This window comes from Mustela nivalis (assembly GCF_964662115.1).
Source record: "Mustela nivalis genome assembly, chromosome: 5".
Classification (NCBI taxonomy): domain Eukaryota; kingdom Metazoa; phylum Chordata; class Mammalia; order Carnivora; family Mustelidae; genus Mustela; species Mustela nivalis.
In genome coordinates this window covers 88,395,260-88,423,040 of record NC_139024.1, presented here as the reverse complement: position 1 = coordinate 88,423,040, position 27,781 = coordinate 88,395,260, and the positions used below count along the sequence as shown (strand labels likewise).

Here is a 27,781-nt window from a genome sequence, read left to right as displayed (position 1 = left end):
CCAAGCTCATCTCTCACCAATTAAGATTTGCTCTTTTACATCATCTGAACAACACTGGGTCTCCTCATACAAAGCAACACAAATCACAACAGGCTATCCTTGCAGTGTTCTGATGCTGTTGATGCCATGTGGCCATTTCAATGGTTCCCTAGAGTGATAAATGGAAAAAATTGCACTCTCTCCATTTCTTTTCCCTTATCTGTCCTGATGGCCTTCATGACATCAAAAAAATATACATTTTATTTATTTGAGAGAAGATAGAGAGACAGGGTACAAACAGGTGCAGAGGCAGAGGGACAAGCAGACTCTCTGCTGATCAGGGCTTGATTCCAGAACCCTGAGATCATGACCTGAGCCAAGGTCAGATGCTTAACCAACTGAGCAACCCAGGCACCCCCCACTTATGACATTCTGAGGGCTGGGTAAGAAAATCCCCAATGAAGCAGACAGGGTGCCCTTCTTGGAAGATCCATCTCTGCCAAAACAGCTCCACAGCTGCCAGACTATTAGCCTCACTCAGGCTGATCACATTCACTGTGTGCTGACGGCTCTGGAGGCCTAGGGTCAGCCAACCCAGCCCCCTAGGATGGGCTCTTACCTGAGTCCCTGGTCAGTCTCCCCATAGTCATCAAGGTAAGGAGGAGAGTAAAAACAGCCTTTGGTTTTGCCAGCTAAGAATAGCACCTGACATTCCCGCACTCTGTAGAGAGACCATTTACACATCATATATTATTAACCGATGCTTGGATTCAGTTCCTAATGGACTGAAATCTCATAAAACTAAACACCAGTGTTAGAAGAAACATTCAAGCAAAGATACTTCAAGTATCAAGACATCTGCCCAAGTTTTAAAATAACTAAAATGATTGTACTGTAACCAATAATTACTGCATTGTAAATCAGTATAGCGAGGGTGAGGAACATTTTGGACTACGAACCAATGGCTCATGTAATACTAGCATTTAAAAACATTATGAAGTGTGAGAGAGATAGTTAGCTTTTTTTTTTTTAAAGATTGTTTAAATCTTTTTTAAAAAATTTATTCATTTGAGAGAGAGAGACAGCATAAGCAGGGGGAGGGGAAGAGGGAGAGAGAGAGAGAAGCAGACTCCCCACTGAGCAGAGCCTGATGTGGGGCTTGATCCCAGAATCGGAGATCATGACCTGACCAAGGACAGAGGCTGAACCATCTGAGCTATCCAGAAGCTCTGACAGTTAACTTCTAAACATAAAATAGTTACTGATATTTTAACCACTATTATGAAGAAATTGTTCATTTAAAAAAATGTACAAAAACATTGACTGATTTGAAACACAAAGTTACACCATACATGACTGAAACGATTTTGAAATATGCTAGATAAGAGAAACTGCTTTTTGATTTCTCCTAAGGGCTATTTAAAAATGTGTCTCCCAATCCCTTTGAGAGGTTTGCCTGACCTTTTTGGGGTATTAATAATTTGGCTCAATTCAATATTTACTGAGAACCTGTCACAAAGGAAAACTGTCAGGCTCCAGGGCACAAAGCTACCTAAGATACAGACCTAATTAATGCCTCAGGTGAACTCAAACTCTTGTCACTTCTCTCCTTCAAACCCTGAACTGAGTTTTCTCACTCAGAAGTGTCACCAGGACATAGCAAGTCCCAGGACTCCCCGCTTTGCGCACACTATTCCAGTGACACGAGCCTCACTGCTGTTTCCTGAACACAGCAGGCACATTCCCCAGCAATTTTCACAATTGCTGTACCCTCCCTAGAGTGTTCTCTCCACTTCTTTCAGTGTTTACTCAAAAGTCACCTTCGTGATTCCCTAAATAAAATCCAACTCCCCACCTGCCATTTCATATTCCTCTCCCTGCTTTAGTTTTTCTCTTTTGAGTGTATCACTTTCTAAAATTCTTATCAGCCTTATTTTTCATCTCCCACACTAGAAAATGAGCTCCACAAAGGTAGAGATTTTGGTCTGTTTTGCTGACTATTGCGTTCTCAAAGTCCAGTACACAGTAGTCACAGTATTTGTGGTTTGTTGTCTAATATAATCACAGTTGACCCCAGAACACGGCAGTTAGAGATGCTGCCACTGCCGCCATGCGGCTGAGTATCTGCATTTAACTTCTGACTCTCCCAAAACTTAACTATCAATAGCTCACTGTTGACTAAAAGCTTTACCAATAACACAGACAATTTATGAACACACGTTTCGCATGTTTTATGTATTATATACTGTATTCTTTTAATAAAGCAAGAGAAAAATGTTATTAAGAAACTCAGAAGGAAGAGAAAATACACTTGCAGCACTATACTGTATTTACTGAAAAAAGTCTATGTATGAGCAGACTTGAATATAGTTCCAAACCATGTTATTCAAGGGTCAACGGTATACACATCAGCCAGTGGTATCTTATGGATCCCAAACCATAAGGATACAACTAAAGAAGTAATTTTGACTGATCTGGGCAGGAAATCAAGGTAAAGTTTCACACTAGAATGAGGCACACAGAAAGTCTAACTGAATTGCCATGGAAGTGGGAAGGATGACAATGGAAGCGGCAAAGAGATAGCATGAGCCAAACAGATGTGAGGAGACAAGGCTCCCATGTTCCTTGAATGAGTAAAACAAGGAGAACAGCACTCTCAAAATTCTCTGCAACACAGTAGTTTCTTGTGCTATCCCTCAACATGCACATACCATGGCAGATGCAAAGTGAACAAACAGCTCCTGTCAGGGTCTTACCTGAGGAAGATGCCCACCCCAGAACCACAGGAGTAGGTGTGAGCTGTGCAGGCTCCCACGTCTTCCCCTTCCAGTTCAGTCTGACAGCAGTAGCTCTGGGAGCACAACAGAGTTCCACACACAAGGCACAGAGTGGGGGCTCTGCTCTTATCACCACCTGATTTGGGGCACCTCCATGGGACAAAAAAAAGCTCAAGTCATTGCTCTAAAAAAGAGTGGCTAAAGAGCTGATGGTGGTAAAGGCACCCTGGACCAAATTCTGCAACATCAAGCAGAGCTGAAGATGCCTATATCCTACGGCCCAGACAAATTTACTTCTGGAATTAGGAACATCTCACACAAGCACCATGTATTGGAAACATTCATACAACAACTGGAAAAGAGGTAAATTAAAATCAGTAAGAGAAAAAAACCAGTAAATTCTGTTGTGAAGAAATACTACACAAGATGAAAATTGATGAGTTAATAGTTATATATGCCGAAAGTAAAAAAACCTCTGACAAACAGTGCTGAGTGCAAGAAACTATAGGATATGTACAACAGAGTGCCATTTTTAAAGCTTAGAAAGGCAAAATATGCTGCTTGGGAATACAAACATTAGTTGCTAACATATAAATGTAGCAGAAGCTTGATACTCTGTGTAGAACAGGGGATCTCTGCAGGGGGAGGAGGAGGACAAACACGAGAAGTATAGAGAAGAGGTACACAAGGCAGCGTCAATTGCCTCGGTATTGTTCTGGTTTTTACACTACCCATTATTCTTATGCAGTTTCTGCGTCAAACGTTTACAAATACTACTAAGGGCTGTTATTACTTTAAAGTGCAAACAGTTATTTAGATAACGTGTAATGAATCCAATCTGTCACCCATCAGCGTTTCTCATACCTTATTCTGAAGCGTTCTGGAATGGTGCTGTTACAAGATGGGCAATGAAAAACACTAACAAAGTTCTAATTCCCCGACCCAAACAAAATGGAACAACAAAATCCCTCAAATCTGTATAGAACAATGAGGGCTTCCAGTGTTAAGAAATGCTCAACACTTAAATATCAGAACTTACGAGAAATTAGATGCTTGATTAATGAGGCTGCTGTAATCCTCTGGAAGGTCTATTAATTTGTTGGATTCTCTTGGATAGCTAAAACAAAACAAAACCAATACACAAAAAGCCACATATAAAACCAGTCAGAAGTCATAGTACAACAATGACAAGTAACTCTTAGTTGAAACAAATAAAGGAAGACTCAATCTGAGTGACTGGGTATTATCACAGTGGTAAGAGAAGCCACAATAAAAGATTCAAAAGACACTCTTTTTAAAAAAAAGATGCAGTATCTTTATTATTAGTATTTTAAAAATTTTTATGAAAGCTCTATGCCCAACATGGGGGTTGAACTCACAACCCCAAGATCAAGAGTCCCACATTCTCCCACTGAGCCAGTCAGGGACTCCTAAAAAGGCACTCTTAAATAACACAGGACCCTACTGTTTACATTTTTACTTGAAGAGCCCAGAATACATAATCAAGACAGTAGATAGTACTTAGTACCTGCCCCATTTAAGTGAAAATCTGGTAGCTCTGGGAAGAAGGGGAGATTCCTCCCTGGGCTTCTATGGAAAAACAGCACAGTAATGTAGAGTCCAACCACAAAATTCAGGGTAAGACAGAGAAGATACACTTATTAAGGGTGAAATGAGGGGGGAGAAGAGAAGGCAGTAGAAGAACAAATAGATTTTCTTTAAATTCGAGACACCAGGCCATGATGATTCTGTGACAAGTTAATTCATATAATATGTAGTTCCAAATTTAACTATATGTGTGGATCTCTTCTCAGTGTTCACATATGCCCAACACAGGCTGTGTAATATGGCTTGCCCCTTCTTTCCCTGAGGCAAGACACACAGCAAAGGGGGAGTGACTGAGACAGCAGATCGTTTTAAGGAAAAAAAAAGAGAGAGAGAGAGAGAGAGAGAGTGAGAGAGAGAGAATCCTAAACAGGCTCCATGCCTAGTATGTGAACCCAACATGGGGGCTTGCTCTTACAACCCTGAGATCATGACCTGAGCCGAAATCAAGAGTGGGACACTTAATTGACTGAGCCACCCAGGTGCCCCTCAGATAGCAGATCTTATACCAGAGTCACATGGGGGGAACCTGGGGAGACACATATACCCATGTTAGAGAAATCAGATTTGGTAGGTAAGGCCTGGGTATTTTTTTTCTCCCAAGATTTCTTTAAAGTAATCTCTATACCCAATGAGGGAATCAAACTCCCAACCCCAAGAATAAGAGTCACTGAGCCAGTCAGGCACCCTTAGGCCTGAGTATTTTTAAAAAGCTGATGGAGATGTTAAGTAGAGAACTACTGTTCCACATGAGTTTTCTGACTGCAGAGTTGAACCATATGACACTGGTGATACTTAACCATTTTTGACTTAAATTAACTGGAATTTCATGTGGCTCAACTTAATAAAATTAGGGTGCTATCATTTCTAGATTTGGGACAGGATGTGTATGAAATCAAAGAAATAAAAGTGCCTGGGTGGCTCAGTGGGTTAAGTCTCTGCCTTTGGCTCAAGTCATGATCTCAGGGTCTTGGGATTGAGCCCCACATAGGGCTCTCTGCTCAGCGGGGAGTCTGCTTCCCCCTCTCTCTCTGCCTGTTGCTCTGTCTACTTGTGATCTCTCTCTCTGTCAAATAAATAAACAAAATCTTAAAAAAAAAAATCAAAGAAACAGAACAGATCATTTCCTCTAGCCTTTTGAGTTTTATGAGAGATGTATTTGGTAGAACCAAGGAGCCATTAACAGATGAAATACATCTGTTATCACCACGATAGCATACTTTCCTATGGAATCAGAATAGAGCTAACATCAAAAAGAATGGGGGGGGGGGGAAAGGCCATGATTTGATAATTACTGAAACTGAGTGATAGGAATGTGGAACCTTATCATACAACCCTTCACACTTTTGGACAGTTTAAAATTTTCTACAATAAATGGAAAAAAAAACAGCTAAGAAAAAATCTGAAAAAGGACCTATATTTTTAAAAGAGCAAACACTTCAAAATATAATAATTTTGAATTATTTTTTCCTCTGCCAGGAATAATGCACTATACTTAGATTCATAATTCTTATTCTTTAGAAACTCTCATTGTTAGACTAAGAAAAAAGTATGAAGGCAAGATGTTCTTCCTCTCAGAATCACTGAATGCCTGGGAGGTCAATTTTATTTTATTTATTTAATTTTATTTTTTTAAAGATTTTATTTATTTATTTGACAGACAGAGATCACAAGTAGGCAGAGAGGCAGGCAGAGAGAGAAAGAGGAGGAAGCAGGCTCCCTGCTGAGCAGAGAGCCCGATGAGGGACTCGATCCCAGGACCCCGAGATCATGACCTGAGCTGAAGGCAGCGGCCTAACCCACTGAGCCACCCAGGTGCCCCTGAGAGGTCAATTTTAAAGGAAAGGCATACTTACATCTTGCTTCTTCCCTACTTCCTGCCCAACCAAATTTTTGATAATCTTTAACTTACCTTATGGCATCTCTTTCACCTTCTAGATATCTTTTCACTTCAATGTTATGGCACCAACTTCAATGTGAATGGGAAAAAAAAAACCCAAAATTTAACTTTTGAAAGGTGAAAATAGGATTTTTTCCTATTTCTCTATCTAGTAAGAAAAAAACAAATCTTCTTGGCTTAATATATTCACATCAAAAGGAGGAAGACATATTTTGCTGTAATTTTTAAATTCAGAAGAATATGACCTGTGATTTCCTAAAAGCATACACTATTATCCCACTAACTTGGGCATTCTGGAAAATGCAGTATGAATTAATGACAAGCTCTTATTATTTGGAGCTAGAACAGTCATTATAAATTTTTTTTTTTTAATTGTGGCAAAATATACATAACATGAAGCTTACTATTTTAACCATTTTAAAGCATATAGTTCTGTGGCATTAAGTACATTCACACAGTTGGGCAACCATCCCTACCATCCATCTCCACAACTTTTTCAACATTCCGAAATGAAATTCTGTACTCGTTAAACACTAACCCCTTCCTCCTTCCCTCTGGCCTCTGACAATCACTGTTTTCTGTCTCTATGAATCTGACTACCGAAGATACCTAAGGTAAATAGAAACATATAATATTCATTCTTTTGTGACTGGCTTCTACTTAGCATGTTTTCAAGCTTCATCCCTATTGTAGCAGGGGCCAGAATTTCCTTCCTTTTTGAGGCCAAAAGAGTATGTCATATAGTATATGTATATACTACATATTATTTATCTACTCATTTGTTAGACAGTTAGGTTGCTCTACCTTTTGGCTATTATGACTAATGCTGCTATGAACACAGTTGTACAACTAGCTATCTGAGTCCCTGATTTCCAATCTTTTGCAATATATACCGGGAAGGTGAACTACTGCATCATATGATAATTCTATGTTTAACTTTTTGAGGAAATGCCATACTATTTTCCAGAGGAACTGCCCTATTTTCTATTCCTATGAGCAATGCACAAGAACTTCAATTTCTTTCATTTCTAAAAAGCATGTGTTATTATTGTCTGTCTTTTGATTACAACCATCCTAATAAGTGTGAAGTAGTACCTCACTGTGGCCCTTATTTGTGTTTTCTTAACGTCTAGGGATGTGAGCATGTTTTCATGTGCTTACTGGCCTCTATCTTCTTTGGAGAAGTCCTTTGCTCCTTTTTAAATGGGAGGTTGCTTTTTTGGTTGAGATGTAAGTATTCTGGCCATATACTCATACATTCTGAATACTGATCCCTTACCAGATACATGATTTGCAACCCCCCATTCGGTGGGTCAAACAGCCAAATTCTAATCTTAACTCACTAACTTGACATGACTGACAATTTTCTAGACTTCAATTTTCTCAAATATAAAGTGAGGGCATTGGACTAGATAACACTCAAGGTTTTTCAGTTCCAAAAATTTATGTAACAGAATCCTTAACAAGTAAATTAATATGAGGAAATAAACATTCCTACCACTATCCTCCTTCTGAGCAAATTTGCTTATGCTATTCGCTATTCTAGCTTGGCAAAAACCTTTCCATAAAGGTAGATTCTTAACTAAGAAGGCCTAATCCTTACAGGATGAATTATACAGATTGAATTCTGCCAGGTTCCCTACCTGAGAATTCTGTAATATGTGAAAAACACCTAAGTTTGTTTCCACAGAACTATTCAATATAAGGGAAGAAAAGCATATAATCCTTACCTTTCAATCAGTAATTTTGTTATCTCATTATTTTCTTGAAAAAGGCAAATGAGGTTGTTTGGCAGGGAAAGGTAGTTACACAAATGCTCAAAATGGCTTGTTCCAGAAACTGCAAACGGGGCAGAGAAGAGTGGTGCATATAACAACTGAGAGTGCATCCTGTAGGACAGTAAGCACTAGCAGAACTTAAAAGCATGATGAAAGAGTTTGGATTTACTAGATACAGAACTCATAGGAAGTTCACAAGGGGCATATGGAAGGGGTCCTTAGAAAATGGAAGAACTGAGAACAAAACCATGAAGCTCCCACACCAAACTGGTCACGATTTCTTGGTGTCTCAATTTAACCATTTGAAAAATTATGTACCAGACCAGTCTACTTCATTGGGGTTATGTGTGAACAAACAGATGATAATAAAAAGTATGAATGCTCTAGAAAAGTATAAAGCAACACAGAAATAGAAAATCATTTTATCATGGGAGATGGATTTAAGCACTACCCTTAATCATCACTGCAAATGATTAGGAAGTCTACACTGTTAGCTGAACGAAGGTGCCAGTCAACATCTCACTGGTGGGCACCCCTTGCCCAGACACTATGAGGTACAGAGACTAAGTAAACTTTAAGTCTGTCTTGATGCTATAATTTTATGAGATGAATCAAAATAAAACGTAGAAAATAACTGTAAAACAGTAAATGAATTTCTAAATTAAAATCATATGTGCAATTACAGGTATTCTGAACATTAATGCCACACATTTCAAGACATTTCAAGTTAACAAACACCTGACATTATGAGTTTTCCCTTTTTATTACCTGAAGAACCCAGTTGATGAATAACATATAATTGAACACTCTAACTCTGAAGAAAAACTAGTATGTTTTTGTACATAAAAACAATACATTTATGAGAGCTAAATAAAATCAGTCATATATACATGTATATGCATTTTTATTCTATAATTGTGTACTTCGAAACAGTTCAATTAGCTACGTTCTAAGTTTTCTTTCCTTCTTTTTTTTTTTTTTTTGAGAGAGAGAGAGTGGGCACCCAAGTTGGGGGGAGAGGACAGACAGAGAGGGGAGAATCTTAAGCAGGCTCCATAACCAGCATGAAGCCCACACAGGGTTTGATCTCATGACACTGAGATAATGACCTGAGTCAAAATGAAAAGTTGGATGCTTGACCGACTGAGCCACCCAGGTGCCCCCTAAGCTTTCATTTTTGCAAGTAACTTTAATTATATACTGCTAGAGTAAAAGACTACATACATTTCCTACATTTTGAAAGAAATAAGAAATTACCTTGAATTTCAGGTGGGGAAGGAACTCCATTTAAGTAGTGAAAAAACAAAGCAGAACACTTCAGGAAAGGCATGATTCCATTCCTGACATTCCTCCACAGATGCCAGCCAGATGGTGTTTCTTTCAAGGCACTAAAAAGAGAAAAATGGTAATTGGGAAATCTATGAGGAAAGGTCATTCTAGTTATAGCACATCATGAAAATGGTGAAAACTGCTATTTGGAATCAGTGGCAGAGGCTTAAAAGGAGTGGGGCAGCCCCCCATTATGGGATGTCAGGTATAAATGGTGCTATAGCCATTATTACGCTGTTATTAAATACAGAATGCTGGTTTTTTTTTTTTTTTTAAAGATTTTATGTATTTATTTGACAGAGAGAAATCACAAGTAGATGGAGAGGCAGGAAGAGAGAGAGAGGGAAGCAGGCTCCCTGCTGAGCAGAGAGCCCGATGTGGGACTCGATCCTAGGACCCTGAGATCATGACCTGAGCCAAAGGCAGTGGCCTAACCCACTGAGCCACCCAGGCGCCCCCAGAATGCTGTTATTAAAATATAAAAAAGTATAACTATGTAAAGTTTGAAAAAAAAAAAAACTATTCTAGAAACTTTTACCAGCACCATTACTCTAGCTATTTTTATTTTCACACTCATCTATGTCTTATGTAGTTATAGTTGAAACATATGAAATATAAAAATCTTTTTCAGAACATCATAAAACATAATTTTATCAGAACTGTAATATTCCAGAATACATCGATCATAATATTCAGAAAATTATTCGCCTATAAGCAAACACTGCGACTGCTTTAAATTCTTTGTCACAGTGTATATCTTTTTTTTTTTTTTTAGATTTTATTTATTTATTTGAAAGACGGAGATCACAAGTAGGCAGAGAGGCAGGCAGAGAGAGAGAGAGAGGGAAGCAGGCTTCCTGCGGAGCAGGGAGCTCGATCCCAGGACCCTGAGATCATGACCCGAGCCAAAGGCAGCAGCCAAAACCACTGAGCCACCCAGGCGCCCCTGTCACAGTGTATATCTTTATGGCGATAGGTTTTTCTATATGTTGAATTATTTTATTAGAGTGCATTCTCAGAAATGGGAAAAAGAATAAAATTTAAAGAATAAAATTATGGTTCTTGACACACACTGTTAGAAAGCTAAGTGAAACTGCCGTAACAAATCCAAATGACTCCAACAATATGTGGAATTCTAGTAATTCCTCTGCACTCCAGCCAGTCCTGGATATTACCTTAAAAATATATTATGCTGACTTAACTTGCATTTAAAAACTCCTAGTGAGACAACATACATTTTATTTTATTTTTTTAAGATTTTATTTATTTATTTGACAGACAGAGATCACAAGTAGGAAGAGAGGCAGGTGGAGAGAGGGGGAAGCAGACTCCCTACTGAGCAGAGCCCGATGCGGGACTCCATCCCAGGACTCTGAGACCATGACCTGAGCCGAAGGCAGAAGCTTAACCCACTGAGCCACCCAGGCGCCCCGACAACATATATTTTAGAATAATACTTTTCAAAGTAAGTTCCATATTTTCACTAGTCCGTGCCAGATCCTGTGAGCAAAGGTTCTATGGCCAAATACACGTGGGAAGCTCCATATATTACTTGTTTCTCAGAGATTTCCAATCATGTTAGCATATTAAAATTTCAGCCCTCGTTTTCTTTTTTACACATGTCAACAGGCAGCAATGTCCCTTTCCAACAGAGGAATTCCTTTCTCATGCTATCAGCCACTAATATTTGGGGAACTGTGATGATGTCAAGATTATGACCTCACCTTCCTGTATGCTGCTGAAGTGTTTTATACAAAGCAAGAACCGCTAATTCTTCTTCCCCAGCAGGATTTTCTTGATCCATGCCATCCTCTTCTGAAAGATATGAAAATATCAGTAACCTATATTTGCTTATGGATTAATGACATCATTTAAGTCCTCAAATAGATTCCTATATTTGCACATATCTGAAAATACTCACACGGAATACAAAGAAATTTAGCTCCCAGGTATGAGCACTGTGTCAATCTCCATCATAACAAGGAGCCAGCAGGCTTTGAGGAAATTAGCCAAATACACATTCTATGGTACTCGACTATTACTGAACTTAAGAAATAATAAATAAGTAGAAAACGCTCACACTGCTAGGGGATTTTACTAGGAGAAAAGAATTGGTTTCAAAATGATCCATGTGAGGATGAACAGAAAAAAGAAGCCTAATTATAATTTATGCTAATTTATGCATTATCCTTATCTGGGCACCTCTTCCTTTTTTTTAAAAGATTTTATTTATTTGTCAGAAAGAGCAAGTGAGTGTGTGTTTGCATGTGCGAGCTCACAAGTAAGGGGAGTGGCAGGAAGAGGGAGAAGCAGGCTCCCCCATTGAGCAAGGAGCCCAATGTGGGACTCGATCCCAGGAACCTGAGCTGAAGGCAGATGTTTAACCGACTGAGCCACCCAGGTGTTCTGCCCTCTTTTTTTTTTTTTTTAAACAGGGAAAACTCAAGTACACCCTTGAAGAAACTGAAAAAAATGAGTTACCTGTACATGAGGTAAGTAAGATCTGTATGATGTGTGCCATAGTAACCAGATGGAAAATGTGAAGGTCTCCAGTGCCAAGGCTGATCCCAGAGAAATCCTGACACTGCAAAGCAGGGAAAGCGAGCACCAAGCCCACCTAGATACCAAATGCCAAGGGTCAGACAGGTGACCTTTCCTTCCACAGTTGAACACATTTCCATTTTCTTAACATGATCTTCTTCTGAGCTCAGCCCCTCCCCTTCAGAAATCTTTGTTGTTAAAGGGCACATGCTAGAAATTCCACTGGGATTGGCTAAATGAAACCACTTACGGCCTAATGCGGTCTGCATAAGTACCATCATTTCATACGTCCAGGGACTCCCTCATACATACCTTATTAGTAGTAAGAAAGATAACACTTGATACCTTTCTAGGGAGTGAGCAGTGGAAAAAAAAAACCCAGGGTTTTGGACACACAAAAATCTAGATATGAATCCCAGCTCCTCTTACAGGCTTTTTATTCAAGTTAGCAACTTTGAGCCTCAGCTTTCCTGCTGGTAAACTAGACCTAATATATATATGCTTTAATACCTCAGCAGTAAGGATGTAAGGGCTAACTGAGAACGGACGAAAGCAGTCAGGTACACAGTAAATGCTAGTTCTGACACAATCATACGAGATAGGAACTAACTAACTCAAAGGTTCAGAATCTGATGCCCAAAGAGGTTAAGGGGACAGCACATAGGGTTGCTGTGTGTGGTGGCGCACTCAGTGTCCTGTGTAAGGCACACAGCTGATGCGGTGCTAAAGGTTAGCCACCCACTGCCTGGCCCCTGCTGCGTCCTGGCACCTGCTCAGAAGACAAACCTTTCCTTAAATCACTGAAAAGAGCTGTCTGTTGCTAAGCAACATGACCATAGGGTTTATCTGTCCCAAAGCACTGTAAGGGTAAAAAACATAAAGAGGTTAAATTACTGACCTCAGGCACAAAGCAAAATAAGAGGTCAAGCCTCTCAACTATATTCCTTAACATTTTCTTTTTTGAGCCTTCTGGGAAAAGAATTATACTCAAAAGTATTAATAATAATAGATGACAACTCCTCCTGTTTGCCTTTACACTATTCACCAAGTCTAAGATAGAGTACAATAAAGAGAATTCCAAACACAAATCACAAGATACTCACCAACAAATGGAACATGTCAATATCTAATATGCATGGAAGGTCTCCATGGTTGTCATCTGGCACCAATGCTAAATAGTTAAAGAAAAATATATTAGCACATCTCATATGCCAACATAAAAATGTATACACCCTAGAGTTTAAATGTGTTCTTCTGTAAGATATGTATGAATTTATAAGCTAGAACCTGCACATAAACAGTATTACCAAACTATTTTTACTAACGGAGAGAAGTTGCACCACTAAGAAAAAATCACGGAAGATGAGAAATTACCATATACGGATTAAGTGTTCATACTCACATGCAAAAAGTTTACAGAAGTGTCCTTGCACTACTGAAAGTGATGCCACTGTCCAATGTGCTGCAGCAAATCTTGTTAGTGACCTAAGACAGTCATCCTGAAATAAAGAGATTGATGCAATGAGCAAAGAAGCCAGCATATAAGGTACACTTCATCCTTGAGCAACGTTGGGGTTGGAGGAGCCGAGCCCCCCTTCACCACAGCTGAAAATCTGCATATAACTTTTCACTCCCCCAAAACGTAATAGCCTACTGCTGACTAGAAGCCTTACTGATGACATAAACAGTTAACACATTTTTGTATGTTACATGTATTACATACTATATTCTTATAATAGAAGCAAGAAAAAAGAAAATAGGCCATTATGACTTAAGAGAAAATACATTTATGGCACTGTACACACACACACACACACACACACACACACACACCATGTATAAATGAACCTGTTCAGTTCAAACCTATGTTGTAGTTCTCTCCTTTCAGGAATTCTAGTACAGAGCACAGCTAGTCAAAGCAAAGCTGGATGCATAGGAGATCTCTTTTGGATATTTCTAGGTAATAAGGAACTGACTCTGTCACATCTGTAATGACAGGACTCTAACGTGAAAGGAATGGAATGAAGAATATCTAATTGTATGCAGAAAACACTGAAGCTATCTCCTTGCAACCATGCTGCTAGTTCTCTAAGGAAACGGACACATGCATCAAGACAAACCGTGAATAACCAAGACTCCCAAGGTGATGCGGTATTTCTTTATTCTAAAAAGATATTCGAAAATGTGGGAAATCCTCCAAATAGTGGGGAAACTATGGGCAAGAAGATGGATGTAACAAATCAGCATGTCTGCAGCTCATCAAAATTATTATAGTGACTACGTAGCAACATTGAGAAAAAAAATTTTTTTTTTTTTAAAGATTTTGTTTATTTATTTGACAGAGAGAGAGACAGAGAGAGAGGGAATACAAGGAGGGGGAGTGGGAGAGGGAGAAGCAGGCTTTCTGCTGAGCAGGGAGCCCAATGCAGGGCTCGATTCCAGGACCCTGGGATCATGACCTGAGCTGAAGGCAGACACTCAATGACAGCCACCCAGGTGCCCCAACAATGAGAAAAATCTTGATGTAAAGTGAAGAATATAGCAAGAACAGAACTACATGTTAAGTATCAACTGTAATCAAGTTTCAACATGCTAATGAAAAAGGTGGTGAACTGATGAGTTTTTCCCTTTCTGCTTAATTCCGTTTTCTGAATTCCTGTAACACTGTTTGGTTCACCAGATATTGAGGACTACTAATATATGTCAGTCTAGGTTTTGAAACTCTTAAATGAACACTTACTCCACTTCTCTTGCACTCAAGAATCTCATGGTCCTGGCTGGGGGCGGATGGATGGGGGACTGGGGTGAGCAGAGGTAGGGAAGGCAATGGGGAGAAAATGACTGCAGAAGGCAGTATCACAGAAGAGGGATATCCCCCTCATTGGGCACGGCTCAGAGGTTTCCCAGAGAAGGCAGAGCTTGAATAGCCATCAAAAAGAGGAGTCTATTTGGGGCACTCTAACAGAGAGGAAGGCCTGGGAATTAGCATTTGGGGACTGGCAGTAATTCTGTCAGCTTGGACCATGGATGTGGGGATTGGCAGGAAGTGACAATGGAGAAACAGGTTAAGAAGTTTCAGAGTGGGGCGCCTGGGTGGCTCAGTGAGTTAAAGCCTCTGCCTCAGCTTGGGTCATGATTCCAGGATCCTGGGATTGAGCCCCGCATTGGGCTCTCTGCTCAGCAGGGAGCCTGCTTCCCCCCTCTCTCTGCCTGCCTCTCTGCCTACTTGTGATCTCTGTCTGTCAAATAAATAAATAAAATCTTAAAAAAAAAAAAAGAAGTTTCAGAGAGGGGCGCCAGGGTGACTCAGTTGGTTAAGCAACTGCTTTCAGCTCAGGTCAAAATCCTAGGGTCCTGGGTTTGAGTCCCACATCAGGCTGCCTGCTTTGTGGGAAGCCTATTTCTCTCTCCCATTTCCCCTGCTTGTGTTCCCTCTCTCGCTGTGTCTCTGTCAAATAAATAAATAAAATCTTAAAAAAAAAAAAAAAAAAAAAAAGAAGAAGCTTAAGAGATAGGGGTGTCTGACTGGCTCAATCAGTAGAGCATGCAACTCTTGATCTTGGAGTTTGAGTTTGAGCCCCACATTGGGTGCAGAGATTACTTAAATAAATAACTAAATATACTTAAAAAAAAAAGTTTAAGAGATATAGTCACTGTTTGGAGGAACCCTCTGATATTGTATTAGGAAAAAGATTCAGGGTAGAGACTGATATAATAATCTAGGCCAGAAATGGTATGAACCAAACAAGCGGGAGTACAAATGAAAGGGACAGGACAAATACAAAGAAGAGGAATTCAACAAACTCTGCTGATCAACTAGATGGCTACTTAGATTGCCTTTTTAATAATCAACCTATTACCAACTCTTATTTACTGTGAGAAAAATGTCACAGTCAACTCTGATATATCATATCATTATATCATCATATATCTGATAGTTAAGAACTACCATTCTGTTGATTTACTATAAAGATATAATTCAGGATGGTTTTAATACTAGGTCTACTTCCAGATTTTCCAAGTGCAAAGCAGTTTAGATACTTCTATTATTAAAATGTTCCAAAGAGGATTTGAATGGACAACCCCAAGCTGAGTACTTCTATATGCAAACTATATTCTTTAAATGATAAGAAAGGGTCCTGAGACTCTAGTGTTTGCAATGAAAACAAAAGTCAGCAAATTCACTAGTTGTTGAGTGATCATGCTGAACTGTATTTTCTATGCAGTTTGTTTCTTCGTTAGGCTCTTATATCTGTGTTGTCAATCTTGGCACCTAAGAAATTAAAAAAAAAAATCCTAATGCCTGGGGCCCATCTCCAGAGACTCTAATTGACTCATGTAGAGCCCAGGCATTTTTTAAACTCCCCAAGTGATTCTACATGAATAAAATTACATGATTTTGTTCTTAAGTGCACTTTTATGATTTTAAACTTGGATAGCAGGGTGGTCTATCACACTGACACTAACTACACAATAAAAATTAGCAAGCTTTGTATATTCCTTCTTCATTCTTAGTATTAAATGTATTATTTTCACATCAATCTGTACTACATAATGCTCATAAAAGGTAATCAAATATGGTAGAGAGTATGTTCTGTTTTATATTTCTAATTACTGCATTAAAAATTCAAGAACAAGAACTCTTTTTAGTTTTTTTCCCACTTTTCATGTGTTTAACCAAGATCTCTGGATGTGAAGAGCTCAAATCTATTTAAAAGAAAGTCATGAAAAATTAAACAACAAGCATGACTTCTTCACTACTGTTAAAGAAAATGGGTTTTACTATGAAAGGAGTGATAAACCTATGCTTAAATAACCAGTTCAGGTTTTTAAAATTAAAAAAAGCAGAACTTCTGAATTTCTATTTCCACCATTCTGTGAACTGAGCAAACTGACAACTTACCAGTCTGCAAGGCAAAGGACCAAATAATGGTTTATCTTCATCACTTAAAATTCTTTCTGCAGATTAAAAATGGTTAAGATGATAAATAAACTGGATATTATGTATATTTGAAAGCACGATATTGTTACATTTTGAAATCTTTTAAGTAATTTCACAAGAATTAACTCTGAATGAAAAGTAAAACTGAAAATACATCCTCTCAACCAACAAGAATAAGTTGTTTCTGTGCTTAATTTACAAGCTGTCAGTCTAATATTTTGTCCGTATATACTTCCTGCTTCAAAGTCTTTATATCCTCAGACTATTGCCACTTTAAACAACTCATTTAAATAGAAGCTTCTACACATAATTCATGTTAGCACATGCTTGTGACTTAATGTTGAGACAATTGAAAATCTCTTACCTATGCTTTGGATGGTGTATGCACAACTACCCCAACACATTATGGGTACACGGGGATCCTCCTCATTGGGATGAACCTTTAGTCCCACCTTGTAAGTAGCAGTTCCAAATGTTGTTAGCATTTCTTTTATGCTCTCAGAATAAGGGTTCCTGAAGTGAACATGTATAGAATTAGCTCAAAACAATGTGCTCGTGATAATCAATGGTTTAGTTTCTTTTTTTTTTCTTTTTTTTTATTTATTTGTCAGAGAGCGAGCGAGCGAGCGAGAGGGAGCACAGGCAGACAGAGTGGAAGGCAGAGTCAGAGGGAGAAGGAGGCTCCCGGCGGAGCAAGGAGCCTGATGCGGGACTCGATCCCAGGACGCTGGGATCATGACCTGAGCCGAAGGCAACCGCTCAACCAACTGAGCTACCCAGGCGTCAATGGTTTAGTTTCTTAACAGCCATTTGCTATGCTGGAATTGAAACACTTAAACTACTTAAAAACAGAGTGTGCAAAGTGGGAATTAGAGACTTGCAAACTGTCTCTGCCTGAAAGGAGTTATACTTTATTTCGGTGGGCAGGGGTGAAGCCCAGGGCTGAAAATAAGCTATCCAGTGGAAGCCTACATACTGAATCATAACAAAGGTTAAAGTTAACCCTTGAACTCTTTCTCCATCTACAGAACATTGGCAGTGTATATCTACTGCCACAAATTTTAGTTTCTTCAGGGAAGAATCCTCAGAGGGAAGCTGTTTTACACACTGGCATTTGGGGACCCAAGTAAAGGACCGGTGGGGGCCTGATCATTTCACTGTGAAGTTAACAGGTCAGCAAGCTCCAGCCTGCCCACCAGGAATCCAATGAGCTTTTGAATAGCCACCCAAGGAACAGTAAACATTTAAGGAAAGAATCAAACATCAAAGAGATAAATTCAAACGAACAGGCAGAAACAAAAAATACAGGGATAACAGAAACAGTACAGAACCCAGCAAACTTGTGAGAAATTTGAGGATCAGTCCAAGAGCGCCAACACTGAGGTAACAGTAAGACTATCTCCAAGAACCGAAAAACCAAAAGGAGAGGACTGTCGAAGAAACAGACAACTCTCATAGCTAAAGGATGGGAATCTCCAAAGAGCCTACTAAAAATGTAGCAAAATGGATGAGGAAAAGATTCACATACCAAGGAACAACACAGAGAAATTTTTAGAACACTGGGAATTGGGCGCCTGGGTGGCTCAGTTGTTAAGCATCTGCCTTTGGCTTAGGTCATGATCCCAGGGTCCTAGATGGAGTCCTGTGTTGGGCTCCCTGCTCAGCCGGAAGCCTGCTTCTCCCTCTCCCACTCCTTGTGCTTGTGTTCCCTCTCTCCCTGTCTCTCTCTCTGTCAAATAAATAAAATCTTAACAACAACAACAAAGCACCACTGAGAATTAAAGGGAAGATCCCAGAGCTTCCTAAAGTAATAACTACAAAGGAAAAGGAGTCAGAATGGCGTTAATTTCTCAACAGACGCTAGAATTTGGTAAAACAATACTTTCAAAGTCTAGATAAAAAATTACTTCTAACCTATCTACAGTTCTATACCCAAGCCATTAACCAAGTAAATAAATAAATGTATTTTCAAACATGAAAATTTAACACCCAGGCACCCTTTCTTAGGAATCAGAAGTAAATCGAGAAAGAGCATGATATGAGAGTCAGGGAAGTATGAAGGGCATGGCAAGGGGAAGTCTCAGGATGACAGCTGGGCCTTGTCCTGATAAGTACAGGAGGACGCAGGCTGTGGGGGTGGGGGGGTAGGTGGTGATGGTCCAGGACAGAAAATCATCTGATCCATCTGAGCATTTTCGAAAAGCTACAGCTAGACACCATGGGTGTCTGTGGGGGAAAGTAATATACACATAGAAAACCAAGCACGTGAAAGATATGAGGTGATTATTAGCCACCAGAAAGGCAAAATTATATAAGTAAATAAAATCGTAACACATAACTTCTATCAGCAGAGACAATTACAACGTAAAAACTGCCAACTGATTTATCTAAAACCTGAAGTAACTTTACCTACGCACTGGTGAGGGGCAGTGGATACAACAGACATGAGGGGTGAATTAACTGCCAGTTAGTCAACAGAGAGGTAATGGTTTAAAAATGATAAATCAAGAGACAGTCGACTAAGCATTTTAACTAGATATATGAAAGTAAATGGCAGAAGAAATAAACAATATCATAGGACTGGTGATGGGGACGGAAGTAGGGGATGTGGAAGGCAAAGGACTGAGGCTTTTCTTGAGTTAACGTAGTACATGCCAGGCGTGGCAGCCAGGTGGCTTTACCTACAGCATGTCACTTTACCCTCACAACACTGACAAGGGGAATATTAGTACTCTCACTTTATAGATGAGGAAACTGAAGCACAGAGAGGTTATGCATTTGGAAAAAAAAAGTCACATAGCTAGTAGGTAGGTAGTGCTGCTGGAGACGGAATCAAGCAGTCGCAGTTTGGCTCTATAATCTATACTACACTTCACAATTAATTTGCTTAAAACAGGGCTGAAAATATTCTGGTTTGATCCTGGGTTACTCAGACACTGGTGGGGCCCTCAACAGAAATATGAAAGTCAGAAGGAAAGCACAGGACTTCGTGGGGAAGCTGAACAGTTCAGATTTAGATGTACTGATTAGTTGCTGCTGGGGAGAGCCAGACAAAGGGTAGAGCAGGGAGTCAGCAATGCAAACTAAAGGAGGCTGGGAGGAGTAAAGCATGTCATATGGTTCTTTGGTTTTTATCATGTAATCTTTAAACCTCAGATTTCAAGATCAATGTCTCATAATATTTTGCTCCCTAGTTTGATAAATCATATTCTAACCATTAAATTTTTCATTTTAACTGGAACAAGTGTGAATGAAATCAAATAATATACTCACTTAGGATGAAAATCAGGCCTAAACCCTTCAGGGAGCTGCAATTCATCCATATTTTCTGAATTCTTTGAAGAAGCAGTATCTAAAGAAATAAGCATTTTATATTATTATAATCATCGGTTCTATAGTAGTTCTGTAAATTTCAGTCATAAATTTCATTCTAAATATAAGTAGGTCAAAGAAATTAAAAAATGACAGGGGAGAGTCCCATTAACAAAAACTGTCCTAAGGTACATTCAAAGCATGAGAAATAGTAGCTGACTGACCAAGGCACCTTTCACAGTCAACTACGCTTTCCTAATAGTAGAGCCACTAGGACACAGCTAGGGAAGGTAAGGAGAGTATGCTATTTTGTTTTAATAAAATCCAATGATAGAAATTCTGCTCAGACTGCTTTCTTGAAAGGTCATTAAATGCCGTACATATTTATGAAACTTGGGAAGTCTCTGGTAATACCAACAATAAAGTGAGTCGGCTCGCCACAAACTAAAGCTGGCTCTCCAACACTCAGTTACATTCCCCCACCCCCAGAAGCTCTTCAATAAAATGGGGGAATAAGTGAGAAGTATTTATTATAAACATCACATGGGCTTGTATGTTTTTCAAGGAATAAGGAATAATGTAGTAAAGTTAAAATTAGTTCATTAAGACAAAGGAAATCAGAATAAATCAAATTTTAAAATGAGAGGTTTCACTTTTAAAATAGTCTTAAATAATTTCTTGTGGAGCTACATTTTCCAACAATCTCAGACTTTAGGGGAAAAATGAACTTATCAGAACTTACTAGGAATACTTTCTTCTTTCCTAAGAACCTGTAATGCTTTTATTTGCTGAGAGATTGTTCTAATCCACTGAGTCAGTTTTGGTTGGTCTGAAATATTTAACCTGCTAGAGAAGATTATAGAAACTGTTTAGTATTCTGTTGCTGCTTAGTTTAAGATACAAAAAGATTCTTCAAATGCTTATGAGCATAATGATTTAAACACATTTCAAATACTTAAAAAAAAAAGGTAGGGGAAAATTTGGTGCCTTAAAAAAATAATAGGTATTTGCCAATGGAAATGAGAAGATACTATTTGTTACTATAATGCTAACAACATTATTTGTCAAAAATTTCACTTTTTTCGCAGTACTGGAATTTGCTAATAATTCTTAGACAATCATAGCACCACTATTAGTATTTATTATGTGACAAATACTAAAAGCATTTTACAGTATTAGACTTATTAAAATACTCTTATGTGATAGATTATGTTATTTTCCCCATTTTACAGATGAGGAAACTGAGGTTTAGAGCTATGTAACTTGACTAAGACCACATAAAGTACAGATCTGGCATTCAAACCCAGTTATACAGACTCCAAAAAAAGCCTGTGTTCTTCAGGACTATGATGTAATTGGCCTTCATGAGAAAACGAAACAAAACAGAAGTGATGTGTGAAACACAACAAAGGTAATTTTTTTACTTCTTATATGCAGTGACTCCTTAATCTAACAATGACTAATTTATTAGTTCAAATACAGATGTAAGTCACCATGACTTTCTGTTATGATTAAAAAGCATGACCTTACACTCAAATCTACTGGTGTTTTTTTTTTTTCTACTCGTATTTTAAGAAGATTTTGTGGTAGCATAAATAAGACACCATAGTTTGAATTCTTAAAACTGAAAAGAACTTTGCTTCGAGTTGAATCCAAACAGCACAGAAATTAATGGATGATTCATATTCACAAAACTTAAATTAGTATTTGTGCATGTAAGGTAGATAGCATAATTGTATACTGAAATATAAAAACCAGATCTGAAGAGCAGATAGTATAAAATTCATATTTGAAATCAGAATATCCAATACTTCTATTAACTAGAAGCATCCTACAAATTATGAAATAACATAAAAACAACAAAAATTTTCCATTTTAAAAACATCAACAGATTTTAATTTTTTTGGCCCAACTCTTGAAGGTATTATCAGCCAGTAAATTGTAAAAAATTATATTTGTTAGAATATTCAATAAATTCAGTTTGAGCGGCTCCTCCATCCCCTACCAATTTACCAAACATATCTTGCAAAGTATGAGGAAGATACTTAAGGTAGGGTCCTAGAAATAAAGGAAAACAGTTTTCATAAACATATGGGCATTTTACACCTTCTATAATGGATGACCAAGAAACTGAAGTCTGGCCTATTCCTTTCTAAAAACCAAAATTGTATTTCACAAGTCTATCAGAAGAAATGACTACAAAAAATGTATCGGGAAAACAATGTGATTACCTGGAATGATTTCTCCCCTCTCCGGTTTATCATCTCATTATCTTTAATGGAAAACTACAGCTTAAATACAAAGGTTTCATGGGCCCAAACTTACCTGTTAAAAATATTTCGTGGAGGAAGCAGCAGAGGAATTACAGTATTACTCAAGCACTCACAGAGGGGACAAAGGAATTCTCCATTTTCCACATCGTAGCTGGTATGTAAGCGCAATCTCTGTTGCCTTCGCTGTTCTTTAGCTTGAACGGAATCAAAATACCTTTACAATTAGAGAACATGAGGTATCAAAAACAACGGTAATTTTTCTCAATGAGAGCCACAAGCTTCTACGTTTTAACTATTTTGTTTCCACAATACAATAAAATCTTCACAGTTCTTGGTCCCAGTGCTGTCTTGTCACTTTCCCAGGGCCGGTGGCTACTTGCTAGTGGAAGTGCATGGTCACTGAATGAGCACAGTGCAACAATAACAACACTGACTTGTTGGCTTTGCAGAATATACCAAAGTAGAACAAATTTGAGGTTATCCCATCTTAGTTTGGGGAGCCAGGACAATCTCAGGAAGTAACAAGGTAAGTACTAATACCTTTAGAGTTAAGAGTGAACACCCTGGCAAGACATTACTCACCTAGTTTTTAATGCCACCATAAAAATCTTTTTTCTAAAAAATAAAACTTTTTTCTTTGTCCAACTTGTTAGTTACCCACATTAAAAGATATATCTGATACACTATGAAATTTCTAAGTTACTCCTTTAACATGTACAACAAAGCAGCTCAATTTTAATTGTTATTAGGTAGTGATATGCAGGTTTTTCTTCAGCATCTCTCATTCTTTCTCCCTTTTTCTAGAATGATATGTCCTTTATTTAAAAAGTTAATTTTGAGCGTTCAGATAAGCTTCTCTTGACTAATATTAAGAATATAAATTACCTTTGCCAACAATGGGCATGCATAATGTGCCCACAGCTACCAGTGTGTGTTCCGCAAGACAGATCAGGGTGCATGAATAATGGATCATATTTTTCTGCATTAGAAAACAAAGAAACAAAAACCAAAAAACCAAGCATTTAATCTTCCTTTAATAAATGTACAACTTTAAATTGTGAAATCCTTAATAAGGGCTTGTAAATTTGAAATGAAATGCTAGTTTATTCCTTCGAGATATCAGTCATGTATGCAAGACCCTGGATTATTTAGAAAGCAGGACTCTAATTTTTATCACCCTGAGCAAATGAAACATCCCTAAGTTGTTAACTGAAACTGGAATTCTGTATTATGTACATCTACTCCTTTGAACATTCCATGCTTTCAGGGCACTAAGAGACTCCTATCCCCTGTAAAAGCCCAGAACTCGTTCTTCATGGGGCTGCCTTTAATACTTTGGCGGGGCTGGGTCACCGTATCTGCAACAAGAAGGTATTTTGGCAGTAATGGGACGCCCCCTAGAGGAGATTCTGCCTAAAGACTCTCGTGCAAAGAAGAGTCACAATGAGTACCAGACAGAGCCAAAGTGGGAACAGAATGCCCAGGACAGCAGCCCAGATGGGGAATAGGATAATTTAGTCAGTCGTCCAATCTAGTGCTAATTTTTTATATTCAAAGAAGATGAAAACATGAAGACAAACTTAAGATGGCTCCCTGGCTTTTTAGAATTTTTCAAATTCTCTATATTAATTATTATGATCTTAGAAATTCTATAGCATTCTATAAAGAATTACTCAAGTTTCAATTTGCTTTACATAGCATAAAGAAAATATTTCCAATATAAGTTGTGAAAGCATTTGGAAGACCTTCTTTTAGCCCAAGTTTTTTCTTCACAAAATAACTATTTAAATAAAACTGTTAACTTTAATCTTTGGCCTGGAATGAAATTTACAAATCGTGGAGTTCAAAGGACCATTTTTTAAGATGAAGCGGACTAATCCTTATCAACTAGGTGCTTGAGAACCACACTGTGAAGACTTTCCTTATGGCGAAAGAGCTTTAAAAAGACCAGTGGCTTTTTAATTCTACCATGTAAAAGGCACTTGTTAAATAAGTGCTTTGGAAATTCTAAGACACAGTTCCCACTCTCAAGAAGTTTACTAGAATTGTCGAGGTATATGCACATATAAACAAGTCTAAGAGTAGAGATATGAAAAATGTCTGTGGTGGAAACAATAATGTGCAGCTTAGATGCCAGTGGAGGAATGAATGACTTACTCCCTCCTTAGCAGTTGGAAGAGGGCACTTTACTCTTTTTTTTTTTTTAAAGATTTTATTATTTATTTGACACAGAGAGATCACAAGTAGGCAGAGAGGCAGACAGAGAGAGAGAAGGAAGCAGGCTCCCTGCTGAGCAGAGTCCGATGCGGGACTCGATCCCAGGACCCCGAGATCATGACCTGAGCCGAAGGCAGCGGCTTAACCCACTGAGCCACCCAGGCGCCCAAGGGTACTTTACTCTTATTCGTAAGTGACAACTGCTTTGCTCAAAGTCACACCTCTTTCTAGAGGTGGCCCACAGTCACTGATCACTGCTGGGGTTTAAAGACCCTATTCCCCTTGCTCTGACTCGGAACACCTCCAAAGGGCCATCAGCTAGAGAGCTCCAGTGGGGTGGGATGAAGCCTTTGGGGGATTGCATGAAAGCTCAACTGCTCCCTTTGCCCAAAGCTGCTCCCTTCTTCTCCATTCCACAGATGTTTATTCCAAGGCTATCCCAAATAAATGTCCTGCATGGTAATCTCTATTTTAAGAGTCTGTTTTCTGGGGAACCCTATCAGTGATATTATTACTACTTTGCATCAGAATCTGGCTCAAGGACTGCTTCTCACATAGGTAACTCACACAACTGTTCCCAAGAGATCACACTTTGGATCTATTCAGGAGACAAAATTATTATTATTTCCATGTGCCAACTAATTATTAGGACTTTCCAAGTGTATTGAAGAATGGACTGTTAAGTACCAATTATATTAATGTTATATCACAAAGAAAAGCTTCCTTTTGAATCCCTGTTATTTACCAGCTATCTAATTCATGACTGATACTTAACTTTCTGGAGTGTTTCCACACCTGTCAACTGGAAAATTTCTGTCTAAGACAGCTGCCTAGACACCACCAACCCTATGACTATTAGCTTAATAAAATTTCTATGCCACACTGAGTGGGAATCATTAAGAGGGAGGAGAGGATCTGGCTATGACTTACCTGGATCCTGAATGAATTTACTCCTGTTTTTTGATAATACAGTTGATCTTTGAACAAATGCTGCCAGAACCATTGCCTTGCTCTCCACCTTCACCTCTTGCTCCTCTTGACACAATATACAAGTAACAAACTGTCTCTGTTCAGGGACCTGAGTTTGTGCTGGGCCCAATGCTGTAAGTGCCGTATCTGAAACCATAGGGCTGCGATAAAATAGTAGATGTTTCATTAACGAGCCTAAGAAGTTTCCATTTAATTATAAAACAGTGGACTTTAGGTATGCACATATTGAACACATGGTATGATTTGAACTGGCAGAAGTCATTCATATTTCTCAAACCTTCTCCTATAATCCTCACAGCAATCCAAAATGCAAAACAGAAGCCACTCAGTTAACTGAACCTAGTGCACTCATTCTTTTTTTCTTGTTTTTCCTTCTTAAGACTTATTTATTTGAAAAAGAGTGAGAGCGAGCATGGGTAAGTGCATAGGGAGAGGGAGAGGATCTCAAGCAGACTCCCTGTTAAGTGTGAAGCCTGATGCAGGGCTCGATCTCATGACCCTGAGATCACGACCTGAGCCGAAATCAAGAGTTGGATGATCAACAAACTGAGCCACCCAGATGCCCCTGTGCACCCATGCTTTTATGAATGTCAAGGGTGTTCTGTGAGGCATATCATTCTGAGTGTGCACATGGTATCTCATCTACAGTTAAGAGATATAAACATATACTAATAAACTCAAATTCCAAGACTAATTCCTCTAGTTGGAGACTGTAAAATTTACCTACCAATCCTTCTAAATTACTTTAAGACTAAACATGTACTTTTAAGGCAAAAAAGCAACATCTTTCCCATTTGAGAACCAAGAGTCAAGAGATTTAAAAATGTTGATTTTTTTTTTTTAACTTTTACCTATTATCAAGAACAGCAGAGGTAGAGGCATCCAGTTCTAATGTCTGCTGAAAGAGTTCTTTGTTCTCATCAATAAAGTGTCTCTGCATCTCAGACATCTGGGCCATGATCTTTTCTCTGCGCAGTCTGGCAATCTCAGCTTTTCTCTTCCTCTCAGCCTTGTCTTTGTCTCTTGAACTCTGAAAGTATGTTTCATTTAGTTAGACCATTAGATGCCAAATGCATATGTTTCCCCCAAAGCAGAACTACCCTGATTGTAAATACTAATTAAAAAACTGTTTTATAATGTCACTTATAAAACAAGAGAAAAGATTTTTTTGACTTGTTTTTAAAAAAAGAACAGGGAGCAAAAAAATTTTGCTACAACAAATAAAGATAAATAGTGGCACATTTTTTGGAATTCACATTTTTTTGTGAGTATTATCAAGTACCAACTTATTACAGATAAAATCAATTGTGTGTAGTGAACTTGCTATAATCCTTCAGTAGGACCACACCTTGCTTCTCATACCTCTTCCATTATGGTTCCTTCAGTTTCTGCCACGGGACTGGTGGATGAGCTTTCTCTTATCTTCTTAATAGCATTAAAAGTCTATGACAGAAAGTATCAGTTATTTGGAAGCTATGAAATATTACAAAAATTTAAAGATAACAAACACTGAGTGTTTATCACAAAAACAGTGATGCCGGAAATTGTACCTTTAATATCCACCTAATCATATCTTTGTGTACATCTAGGTAGGGAGCGCTCTGTAGTGTTTCCAGCATAGCTAGTATACTAGGGGAGTTGTTTGGTGCTTCACCAGGTTCTAAGGCAGAAAAAAAATAAAAGGCACAATAACAACAGCTAAGACTTCACAGTGCTTATTACTATGCACGAGAAGATAATGTTGCTTATAACATTATCTGCCCATCATTTAATTATAGCTCTACTTATTAGAGATTTTCAATACTTCTTGAGAACATGATGTATCTGTACTTAACAAACAAGTTAACAACCAGAATGCTTTAATCATTCAAAACGGACACCTTACACCAAATGATTATTTAACATAGCCTTTAGCTATTAAATAAAAATCCAGCTAAAAGATCTACCTGAGATTTTACCAAGTCTAAGAAATGAACTGCATTTGTAAGGATGTGTGTGTAAAAATATTATTTTGTTTTTCCTTTTAAATAAAACCTAGATTTAAAATAAAGTGCATTTTAGGGTACATAGGTGGCTCAGTTGGTTGAGAGTCTGCTTTTGGCTCAAGTCATAATCCCAGGGTTCTGGGATTGAGCCCT

At 38.4% G+C, this 27,781-nt stretch overlaps 1 protein-coding gene across 21 annotated transcripts in view; it reads right to left on the bottom strand.

Moving 5' to 3' along the window:
• The window catches only part of UBR2 (ubiquitin protein ligase E3 component n-recognin 2), a 125,397-nt gene that overhangs the window by 3,232 nt on the left and 94,384 nt on the right, over window positions 1–27,781 (bottom strand). For 4 of the 21 annotated variants that reach the window (XM_082732970.1, XM_082732966.1, XM_082732968.1 and 1 more), the window contains 20 exons: window positions 27,194–27,303; window positions 27,006–27,086; window positions 26,495–26,673; window positions 25,584–25,783; window positions 23,322–23,415; window positions 22,489–22,650; window positions 20,906–21,009; window positions 20,125–20,203; window positions 17,216–17,364; window positions 16,813–16,868; window positions 13,312–13,408; window positions 13,013–13,080; window positions 11,850–11,985; window positions 11,093–11,183; window positions 9,297–9,427; window positions 7,992–8,100; window positions 6,274–6,330; window positions 3,796–3,873; window positions 2,736–2,906; window positions 599–700 (listed from right to left, as the gene is read on the bottom strand). In XM_082732970.1, the coding sequence (XP_082589096.1) occupies window positions 599–700; window positions 2,736–2,906; window positions 3,796–3,873; window positions 6,274–6,330; window positions 7,992–8,100; window positions 9,297–9,427; window positions 11,093–11,183; window positions 11,850–11,985; window positions 13,013–13,080; window positions 13,312–13,408; window positions 16,813–16,868; window positions 17,216–17,364; window positions 20,125–20,203; window positions 20,906–21,009; window positions 22,489–22,650; window positions 23,322–23,415; window positions 25,584–25,783; window positions 26,495–26,673; window positions 27,006–27,086; window positions 27,194–27,303 (2,254 nt within the window). Of the gene's footprint in view, window positions 1–598; window positions 701–2,735; window positions 3,109–3,795; window positions 3,874–6,273; window positions 6,331–7,991; window positions 8,101–9,296; window positions 9,428–11,092; window positions 11,184–11,849; window positions 11,986–13,012; window positions 13,081–13,311; window positions 13,409–16,812; window positions 16,869–17,215; window positions 17,365–20,124; window positions 20,204–20,905; window positions 21,010–22,488; window positions 22,651–23,321; window positions 23,416–25,583; window positions 25,784–26,494; window positions 26,674–27,005; window positions 27,087–27,193; window positions 27,304–27,781 lie in introns of all 21 variants that reach the window. The other 17 variants (XM_082732973.1, XM_082732971.1, XM_082732969.1 and 14 more) reach the window with 12 other exon arrangements.